The 11,055-nt window shown below is 43.9% G+C and overlaps 1 protein-coding gene across 1 annotated transcript; it reads right to left on the bottom strand.

Annotated features, from left to right (window-relative positions):
- Positions 1-1,773: 1,773 nt before the first annotated feature.
- Positions 1,774-10,820, bottom strand: SIGLEC15 (sialic acid binding Ig like lectin 15). The gene is made up of 5 exons (XM_062600523.1): positions 10,769-10,820; positions 7,347-7,730; positions 3,987-4,343; positions 2,886-2,916; positions 1,774-1,870 (listed from the first exon to the last, which is right to left on the bottom strand). Exons 1-5 carry the CDS (start codon positions 10,818-10,820, stop codon positions 1,774-1,776), a joined length of 921 nt encoding a protein of 306 aa, XP_062456507.1.
- Between the last annotated feature and the right edge of the window lie 235 nt (positions 10,821-11,055).

Raw genomic sequence — 11,055 nt, 5'->3', positions numbered from 1 at the left:
GGTTTTTTTTGTTTGTTTGTTTTTATTTGATGTCTTAACATTTATTCTGAGCTTACCTGATTACACTTAAGTTTTGTGGTGTTTTTTTATCACTGTAGCTCACAGTAGAAGGATGAAATCTGAATGATAACTACTTAATAACAGATACAGCTTTTGAATAATTTGTGTAATTTGGGGAGTGAATACATGTGCCTTTGCAATGTTTGCTTCCGCCAATACTAATTGCAGTGGAGTGAACTGTTACCTGAGGATTGCAGCTTAAATATTTATTAGGAAAACTGGTCAAACAGGGCAATGGACATAACAATTGAAAGTGGCATTAACTTAAGATAATGCAGTGAAGTGGAACTGATGCCTGAACAGCAAGAAGCGTGAAATACATAGAATAGTCCTTTATATGCACACATAGTCTAGAGCATCCCACAGGAACCATGACATGGTGGTGATGTTACAAAGAGGTAAACTTTAAAATAAGAGCCCTCAAGGGAGGGGATGATTTTTCCAAGCAGGATCACAGGCTTGATGGTGGTTCCCCCTTCATTCTTTCTCCTCCTCCATACTAACTCCTTGGTGTCCACAGACTGTCTTGATTTGTGACTCTTGGACCACAGGTCTCCCTGACAGAGTCTTAGGTTGACTTGCTTCATCTTGGAGCACAGTCAGGATTGAGCTAGAGACTTCTTTGGGATGGGAGAGGACTGACCAAACACCTGTGAGATTTATGCTGCAAAGATCAGCTGCACCCCAAATTGTTGCTAAGGTCACACAAAAACACACCTGTAACCATTCTGGTGTGCTAGTGGAAAGTGTTGATCACTGACTTCAGCTCAGAAGAATTTAAGGGATATGTAGCAGGGCTTAAAGGAATTTCTTCATGTAACAGATGGACCACTTAGAAATACATTTCTTTTAATTAAAAAAAGAATTGTTGAATTTAGTTGAAAAATATTTTAAGTTTTCCTTGGGGGAAGACTGGTTATATTTCTTAACACAGCCATCCCATGTAGTTTGCTTTATTACAATGTTGTCGTGACATTTATTTCAAAGTCCTGAGTTGTGCTTGTCTGTGCATGTGCACTTACGTACTGGTTGTGGTACTACTAACAAGAGTTGCAAGTAAACTCACAGTACAGATCACCTTTGAATTTCCTGTTCTCAGCTCTCAGCTTTTTGAGAACTTTTTTTTTTCCTATTTTCATTTTGCTTGGGCTCCTCCTGAAAGTTAAGATTTCTTTTAAAGTTTTAGACAAACTTCTGAAAGCTAGGGAATCAAAAAAAGAAAAACCTACAGAAACTACAAGAGTTTTTCTTTACCCCTGATGTATCAAAGAGCAGATTAGTTAAGTTGCTGGTTCCAATAAGCTGCATGTATTTTGAAAAGTAGAGTTGGGGGGAAAAACCCCCCAAGTTAAGTAACTTTTGGAAAAAGTCTGTAGCAAAAGGACAGGAGGAAATGATAGACTCCCATCTGCTTGCTAAACACTGTCTGATGATACAGCCTGAAAACTACAGATCTTAGGTAGATCCTCTTCTGCTCTTCCAGCTCTGTCTTTTTAATATGTTTACATCCTTCCCTCTGTCTTCCCTTTGATGACCAGTTTTGCTTGTAAGTCGCAGCCAGAAGGGAGAACATGCGCCTGGAAGGTCTCCATGTATCAGTCAATAGCAGTCTTGTATTTGGGGAGATAGGCACCCTAATACGACCTGGTTTTGCACCTGCCAAGCAGTAAGTCAAACGGTGCAAGCCAGGTGCAAGTGCCGGAGACCAGGTCCTTAGCTGCGTGGCACCGAAGTTCGTTCTGTTGGCAAAGAGGAGCTGCCGCGGTGCCTGCGGTCCAGGTTCTCATAGGTGGAGTCCTGCGGCTGGGGCCTGGCAATGAGAGAAGTGAATAAGGCAAAGACATGTTTCTGGCTGCACTAGTCTTTATATGTGGCTTCAGCTAATAGTTAAGGAGCATCAGAGTACATAGGACCCTAATATTCTCAGATACAGATCCTCTATGCTGTAGCAGACAGTTTCTCAGTATCTGGTTTACATCTAACATTTTGCATCTTAAAGGATCCAGAATGATCTGTAGCACTATTAGCATCAGCTGCTGCTGCTGTTCTGCTGTTTCAGAGGCTAAGGACGATTGTGAAAAATCTCTCCCGCTTCAGAAGTAGCATTAAGGATCTTCTAATACCTATGCAGAGCATGGAGCATCTTGACTTTTAACCTTTCATCTCTGTCATGATACAAATACATGATACTGTAGTCAAGGGTGCAGTATTGTTTAGGCTGTTAAATCTGCAAAGCTATGCTTCTGCAATGAAATGCTTGTACTAATTACCTGTAAGATTAAAGTCCCCTCTGAGTCTGCTGGTGTTACCTTATACTGTGCACCCGAATGCCTTGCTCAAATACCCACATTTTTGGGTGTGTGTGTGTGGGGAATGAGACATCGATTTATGGTCATAGGGTAACTCAGGTTGAACATGACCCCGTACCACTAGTTCCTGCACCCGTCGTAGGGGTGGTTGGTTCTTTTGCTAGTTCATCGCAGTTACCACGCTCTGTAATGTGAGCGTGGGCCCACCTGAACTTCTGCTAGTCCCTTGCTGCTGCTGCATCCAATCTCTCCAAGATGCTGCCTAAGTTGCTCAGTTTCAGAGCAGCTTGCCCTCCAATCAATAGGGTCTGTTCTCACCTATACCTAAGCCTGCAGTGCTCAGGCTACAGTCCCTCATGTAGGGTTGCTTGGCCATCAGCCCAACCCCGTCCTTGTTCCAGGAGCCTGCTCTCAGGCCAGAAGGTTGTTGCCAAGACCAAGGACAAGTGCATCTCTCTCCTTAGCCATCTCCATCTTTCTACTGGATGACATGAATAGAAAGCAGGATGTCCTTACCGGGCCAGGCTGGCTGGGGCAGTGAAGGGACCTGTTAATCAAGAAGAAAGATGCGAGTTAGCAGTGTGATCAGAGTGAGCTGGAAGGCCACCCTGCAATAAAGGGTGATTGTAAAATGCCAGTGAATGAGGGGAAAAAAGATTTTATTAGTTTTGTGGTTAGCCTTCAGGAGCGTAGGAATTAGGCACCTGAATATAAGGAGCAAAGTATGTGGCTGCTTTTATTCCTCCTACAGTCCAAGGCAAGTGTGGCCCTCTGTGAGTTGTTGCTATCAGACTGTTGTTATACTGGTGGCATCGCATTTCTTCTAGGCAGAGCCCCAGACCTGGAAGCTCCCCCTAGCCTGATCCTTGCCGCAGCGTAACACAGCAGCGATGATGTGCTAGACTGGATGCTGTGCTGGGAGCCAGGGGCTTTCAGGTTTCTTGGCTGCAGGTTTTGTTTATAACCTTTGGGAAGTCTCTTAGTTTGCTCCGTTGCTGTTTCTCGTCTCTAACAATTAGATATTTCCCTGCTCTCATGGCCTTGGCATGCTTGACAACACCTTGGGAAGTTGAGATTTCACTAATGAAATGAAGCACTCGAATATAGAGGCCCTGCAGACTGAGATGGCCGGTCTAAAATGAGGACGCTGACCCTGGGAGATGAAACGACTTTGTGGGATGCAGTGAAGGTAAATCCTGCCCCAGGGCTAAACAGAAAAAATTAGTGATTAGTCTGCTTAAAAAAAAGTGAAAAAAATACCAAACCAGAAAACCTAGTTGTGTAGGCAGCAGCTTCTCAACTAATAACTAATTGCACATCTGTTAGTGTTTTTTTTTTTTTTTAACCTTTCTCCTCAGGCCTAGGGAAACTCCTGTTCACTTTGTCCTTTTTAGAGATTCCTTCCAGAATTAAGGCCTCACTTCTGCAGGCTGTGACCAGCCAGGTAGGAGTTTCCTTTTACTTGTTCTTAGATTTCCCATTATAAATGTCATTTTCCAAAGGTGGAAAATAATCGTTAAAAAAAAATCTCCTGCCAGTTTTTATCTGCTGTGTCACTTTGCTTATTATAGGTCTGATGGAGGAAGACTACCAAAGGAAATAGTGAGTGATACATACCTTCTCTCCAGAAAATAAAGCCCACTATCGCCAGCAAAACAAATACTTTAATTCCCAGTGGTACAAAAATCAGGATCAGGAAAAGGGAGCTGTTGGACGCTTTGAATTTATAGAAGTACACAGCCCCTTCCGCTCTCCCGTGGCTGTTGACGGCCGTACATGTGTATTTTCCATCGTGTGTCAGGTACTGGAGCTCTTTGGTGACCTGGTGATTCGTGTTTGTGACCGAGGTGAGGTTGCTGTAGTGAGGGCCGGTCCACGTCAGGGAGGGCACTGGCTCCCCTTCGGCTGTGCAGCATGCTTTGAAGGTGTGATCTCCATTCGAGCTAACGGTGATATTGGTGATCCTGGGGGCAGCTGCAGAAGTCACAGCAAAAGAGAAAATTTCAAAAAAAAAAAAAAAAAAGTTTCAAAGCTAGGTCTCCTACAGAATGTATGATCACAGTGGACCCTGTTATAGCAGGGTAACCCTGGGATCACATTTCACTTTCTTTCACTTCCCCCCCCCCCCACTTTTTTCAGTGGGTGCGTGGAGATGTGAACTGTGTTTTATCTTTGTCATTCCTTACGCAGATTACTAAATTGTGGTCAACTTCAGCCCACATCACCCTGGTGTGATGGGGCAGGGCAGCTGCCCTTGAAGATCCACAGCTTTCTGTGGTTCTACCATAAATTACAGCCCAGTGCTGACTGTGGCTTAGGCGGTAGGTGCAGCTGGCCCGCTTTTCAGACACGCTGGCTGCATCTGGCAGTGGGTCATGGAGCAGGTGACTGTGGTGCTCTCCTCTAAGTATCTCATGGCTGTTCCCTTGGTCTGTGATCTGCAGATACCACAAGGAGAGGTCTGTTTGTGCGAGTCCTCTGCTCAGTGTGTGAGACTTGCCGGGTTTGACAAATTATTGTCAGGACACTTATTTTCTTTCCTCTTGGTACAATCTATATTTGGTGTTTCACTCCAGCCCTGCAGTGAGTACCAAACAACTGGTTTAGCTCCCTGGTTGCTTTGGGATAGCACGTTGATCCCAAGACAGATATTAATTGCGTATCCTGTACTTGCAGGGTGTGGGATTGTGTGACTGAATGAACAGTGGTGAAGAGCACTTGAGGGAAGCAAAATGTTGAGAGATGCTGCTGAATGTGTCATATTTGGACTAGTCTCATTGACTAGACCAAGGAAAGCGTGGTTCATATGACCAAGCTTATCTTATCCCTTGGTCCTCTCCTGCTGGATCTGTTGGCCAATTTTGTGTATACTTGAGAGAGACTTGGTTCCTGAAGGCACTGTGAATGCTAGGGACTAACCGAAGAGAACTAAGTGAGCATTTTCATGGAGGAAAAGGCTGCTGCAGGAGTTCAGTATTTCTCTCTTCTGTTTTTCCTAGCCAGTTAGCCAGACAATATATGTATGTTTAAATCCAGGCAGCCTCTAGGACACAGATCTTACTGCCATTCTGCCCTGGTCATGCCCTATGTTAAGGGTGCTTAGGAAAGCCAAGGAGCTGCTCTAAATGAAAGAAGAGCCTTGAATACCTAGAAGTTCCTACAAAGTAGCTTAACTCATCCTTGTACCTTATCTGAACACCTGCAGTGCACAGCAGGTGTAAGGCAGTTCCACTTCACAACCAATGCACAGTATTGCTGTACTCTTGATTAAGGTCTCTTCTCAAGACCACATGTCTACTAGCGCTCTCTACATCTTAAGCGCACCCTCAGACGTAGAATTTGCATTTTTCTGAACTGAGTCTCCTGAAATTTGAATGATTAGCTTTTAAGTTGAGCACAGAGAAGCCTGGGAGTGAGTTTGTCACGTGCAGCATGGGAGCCCTTGACGTACATGTGAGGGAATGCAGAAGAGGGGTGCAGGTGGAGCTGTGTGATCTGTGCTGGAAATTCACCCCCTGCTCGCTCTGCCATGTCTCTGCTGTGCTAAGCAGCCCTGAAAGAAGGGTATTTTTTCAACCAGATTGCCAGTTAAGAACAAGGAGTCCTACTGCAGCAGTGAGCTCTTTTGCTGGGTTTTTGGAGTAGCCTTATGGGTTTCAGTAGGAGCAGTATAATCCTAGCAGGGGTAGGGTGAAACTTGGAGATGGAGGTTTTGGCATCAAGCTGCTGTGTGATTCACCTCTTTGTGTCTGTATTTCTCTCCTGCCCTGTGTCTGTTCAGGCTGTAGACTCCTCAGGAAGGAGTGACTCCTTGTGCACATCCATCATGTCCATCTAACAGCTATTGCAATGGGTCCTGAACTCAGGGATTTAAATATCCTTTTTCTTTTTCCTGTCACCGATAGTGGATGGATAGGCATTTCACCTTGCGGGACTGTTGTCTAGCAGTCCTTCAAAGATGCTTTGCCTTATCCCTGTTGTACCTGTGGTTTTTAAAGGCTCTCTGGCCAAGACTGGAGAGACCTGGGACCACGATGTCTCCAGTGGGACAATATTAGGTGCATTTAGTTACATGTGACTGAGGCAGCTTGAGATGCTGCTTTCACAAATAGGTAGGGATAATAGGCCTCAATATGAGCTCAGAGTTTTTCTGCTCAGGGTTCACAATCCAAGCTGGAGACTGTCAACATCTTAAAGAGAAGATGAAGCTCCTCCTTGCTTCCTCTAATCCAGATGCCAGCTCCATGCTCTGGTGAAACCAAGGAGCTTCTGGCTTGGTTGTGTTCCAGTGTGGTGAGGACGAGGTGCTATAAGGAAGGAGCTTGATGGGAATATAGTGTGGCTGTGAGAGGGGAAGATAGAGAGGCACCTTATAGCTATGAAGAAGTTATGCCACCTAGGATCTGCCATTTGTCAGTCAGAGCTGTTGGTACTTACCCTTTCCTGCTCCAGAGGAGTTCAGACCTACAAATCCTGGCACAGGGGTGCCAGATATTGTGTCTTCCTGAGCTGCTGTTATCGTCCAGGCTGCACACACTCACCAGATGAGCACTCCAATTTAAGTCCTGACAAGGATACATTTAACTGAACCCGTGAGCTTCTGACTGGCAACACAGGCCTGCTGCTGCCAGGAGGAAGTGGGATGCCCAGCACTCTGCTGACCCTTACCCCTGGCAGCAGAGGCTGGCTATTTCCTTATCACAGTCTCTGCTCTGTTTTGTTGCTATCCCATTCCTTGCACTATGCATATCACCTTATACTGGAAGACTTTAGAAGACAAAGAGTATACCAAGCCCAATTGTTATAAATTCTCTGCAGAGATGACCAGGGTTAGAAAAGCCAGCCCTTTGGAAGAACATCTCAGGTAAACACCTGTTGTCATTGGTCTAGTTGGTCTCATCAATTTCCTCGTCCTTTTGGGTTTCACGCTTCGCCATGGGGTGATTTTTGCCTCTTTTGGCTCTTGTATTGTCTTACCGATCAAATGGAGCTTTATCCCGTTTCTGCTTTCATACTTGTCATGAACATCTCCGGAGAACTCCACCCGGCAGAAATATCTCTCACTGTCACTCCAAGTCAGATTGTCAATCCTGATGGTAAGATCCTTGTGCCGTGGGTTGCCAAGCAGTTTGTATTTGTTTTTGTAGCTGACAGCAGTCTTGCAGAGCTCGCTGGAACTTTGAGCAATACACTTGAAAATGACTGTACCATTGTAAGGTTCCCGGATCCTCCAAATGGCAGTGAGGGTCCGGTCAAATGTTTTATAGGGGTGTGTGAAAGTACAGGGCAGAATAACCATCTTCCCTAATTCACCAGTAACATCAGATGGGACCTGAATGGACCAGCCACTGGTCTGCAGACCTAGAAGCAAAAGGAGACAATTGAGACTGATTTACCTGGAGTGTGGCACCGATGGGAAAGGGAATTTGGGAGTCCTTTCTGCATTTACTCTGTTCTTAGTCAGAAAATGGATGCTCTATTCCCTTGGTGGGCCCTGTGCTGACTGATGTTCTTGCTGAGGGCTTACAGATGATTGAAGAGCCCAGTTATTGTGGTGTACTTAGTTACTGGTCTTTGGCTGGACTAAGAGAACTGTCTAGCTAGCTCACATTGGAAGTAGTTTGCTGTCTGAGCAAACATCTTGCTTTTCAAGTGAGCAATAGCGTCTTAAGTTGAGATAATGGTCTTCTGCAATTGTCAGTTGTTTCTTTTGTGTGCTTGAAAGCAAGGAATCTGGAAAAAGCAAAAAAGGTTTTGAACATATTCAGAAAGCCAGTGGCTGTCAGCACTGAAGTGGAGTAAGTGAGCAGCCCCGTATTTGAGTGTGACCACACATGCGTGTGCGTACACACACGCTCTCCTGTGTTGTAGCATCTGTTACACAAATCAGTTGATCATTGCATTATTTCTGAGGAAGGTTGTAACGTCTGATATTTCTAGCAGTTAATGCTGCTGTCATCACAAAGTGATAACTTATTTGTGAGTGAGATATTAGAGGATCCAAATACAGATTCAGGGATACGCATGATGGCTGGTGTGAATAGACAAGTTCCTTATGTTTCCTCCCATGTGATTTGTAGGAGGAGGGAAGTCCTCTGTTACCAGAGCGGGTTAGCATACAGACTCTAGCTGCCGGAAACTTCCCAGACAGGCCTTGTCTTTTTTTTGTCACAATAGGGAAAATTTTGAATTTTCCAGCCGATATGTTGCAAAGAGTTGAGATTTTGCTCTCTTGGCCAAATCTGGCCACGGTGAATCTTAGCGCATTTGGAGGAACTGAACTTTGTTGCCACCAGATTCAATTTGATCATTTCTGATTTTTTTTTAAAGCCTTCACCTGAATTGACGCACCCCATCTTTGATGCATATTTTGGGAAGATTTGATATCTCATCCCACTTCCGTCCACCAGCAACCACAGGCGTCAACAAACAGGAACTGTAGGAAGGCCTAACCTTTCTACGCAGATACGTATATCTACTGACTGTGTTGGTGGTTACGACAGCTGTTACACCAGGAATGTCTTTGGCTACATTTATGTTTAACAAAGCTTCTGTGATGGCTTCATTAAATCAGTAATTTTCTCCTTAGTAGCTGAGATGAAAATGCTTGGGAAAAAATGTAGTGGCCTCCAATAAATAATTGCTGCAGATGCCTGATCTAGCTGACTCCACTGTGATTTGTGAGCATTCAGCTGTCAGATTAATCAGTACAAGTAAATTTGAAGATAAGGCTATTCCTTGTTCTTTTATCTACTCTCCATCATATTTGGCAAATTCGTCCATGACTGTGCCCTAGTTTTAATCTATTGTGTGCTTCACAATAGACCAAGGCCAGTATAGAACCAGAAGTTATTTATCTGGAACTGGTGCCAAGCCAGTATTTTAATCACTGAAATCTGAAGTTGGGCTGCCTTGTCATTTGCTTTAATAATATAATTACCTTTTGCAGCCTGGGTATAGTCTAGTATAGCAGGCTACATGGCCAAAAAAACTCCATGAAGCTCATGAACTCCGAACATCAGGAACTGGCAGTAAAAACATAGAATGCTATTACTTTCTAGTTTCTTTCAAATTCTTTGACGCTATAAAATTAACCCTTTTCCCCGTTGGTCAACTATCTGATCTCTTTTTGGATCTTCTTACCATTGCTCTGACTGTTCCTCTGATCGGAGGCAGACCTGTGATTTCAGAGAACGTAGGGCTGACATCTTACTGTTTCCATTCCCGCCACTCTTGGCGGTGGAATGTGGTCAACAGTGGCTGATAGACCATGATTTGAATAGTTCATCTGAGTTCTCAAGTGTGTCATTGTAACCCCTTACTTATGGAGGACTGCAAGACATGTACTTTTCAGTACATGATTTACTTTGTCACCTTTCTGGTCTGCATTTTTTATCTATCTTAAGCAAAGAGCATTCTATTAGCACATAATCATCCCCTTGCCTGCCACATGAAAAATAATGTTAAAAATAAGTGCTTCTAATGTCTTCAACTTCATCCATCTCTATAGAAACACTGTCTGCCTGAGGACCCGAGATGGTGAGTGGAGAGAACTGTCAGCATCTGGTGTATAATCTCCGTGTCAAGCTTTTGTTACATCCTTAAAGCCTGGACACGGTGGGTCTTCCATGGCTTCCTTCTGCTATTTATCCAGCCTCCCTTTGTTCCTGGGATTGAAGGCTTCATAAGAAACAAAAGGTCACAGGCAAATACCAAATGCCAGAAAATAGCTGTTCACCCAAGGTTACTCCTAGAAGGAGGTGTCAGGTAAATGCACCTGCTAGTTGTTGATAGAAAGGATTTGAGGTCACAAACCGTGATAACAAGATCAAGAACTGGAGACCATGATGGACACTGTTAAGAATCGACCCTACTCTAGAAAACACAGTACCCTTAAGCAATCCCATTGATTTTTTTTTTAATAGAACCTAAACACATGCTTAAATGTGAACTTAAGTGCTCAATTGATTTGGGGCAAATTGCACGCACAGCAGAATAACTCCTAGGAAGGTCAGACAGCGTTCAAGGATGGTAGTGAGAACACTGCATTCAACTGACAGTGTAGGGGAAAGGTAGATGAAGATGAATTCCCTCCACAATTTAAGAAAGAAGGGAAACAAACCAAAAACATCTCTGACAATTGCAGAGTCAAACTTGAAGTTTTCCAGTATTGCCACGAGCATCTGGAGTTAGGATCCTTTTAAGCAGCATGATGGATTGGACAGTTCTTAGACATCTAGTTTTACCGGGCAATTCCACTGGCACTTTGGTTAGAGCTAGAAGAAAAGCTGTTATCAGATAACTGTACAATTTGTATTATCTGTATTTATATACAGATTGTATTTATATATTGTATTTATCTGTATACTACAGATAACTGTAGCAAGTTCAGAACTCACCCTTCTTGAAGATACAAAGGAGGCACAGAAGAAAGAAACCAAACCTTTTCATGCTGCTTGGCATTCCGCACTGAGATGTATCAGCAAACTAGAGTGTGCTCTGCTGCATCTGAGCTACTGGTCTCGCAGTCCCAAAGGGTTTTTCCAGGAATGGAGGAAGCTGTGGTTTTTGTCTCCTTGGAGGGAATGAGTTGTTTAGCTGAACTGGGATTGCATTCAGATATTAATAGTTTTGTGGTCAGTCATGTGCAAAATAGAAGGGAGGGAATCAAAGTGTTACCACTTTC

Source organism: Rhea pennata, chromosome Z (assembly GCF_028389875.1).
Source record: "Rhea pennata isolate bPtePen1 chromosome Z, bPtePen1.pri, whole genome shotgun sequence".
Taxonomy (NCBI): Eukaryota; Metazoa; Chordata; class Aves; order Rheiformes; family Rheidae; genus Rhea; species Rhea pennata.
Note: the sequence above shows the minus strand (reverse complement) of the source record. Positions and strands in the feature narration are given on the sequence as shown.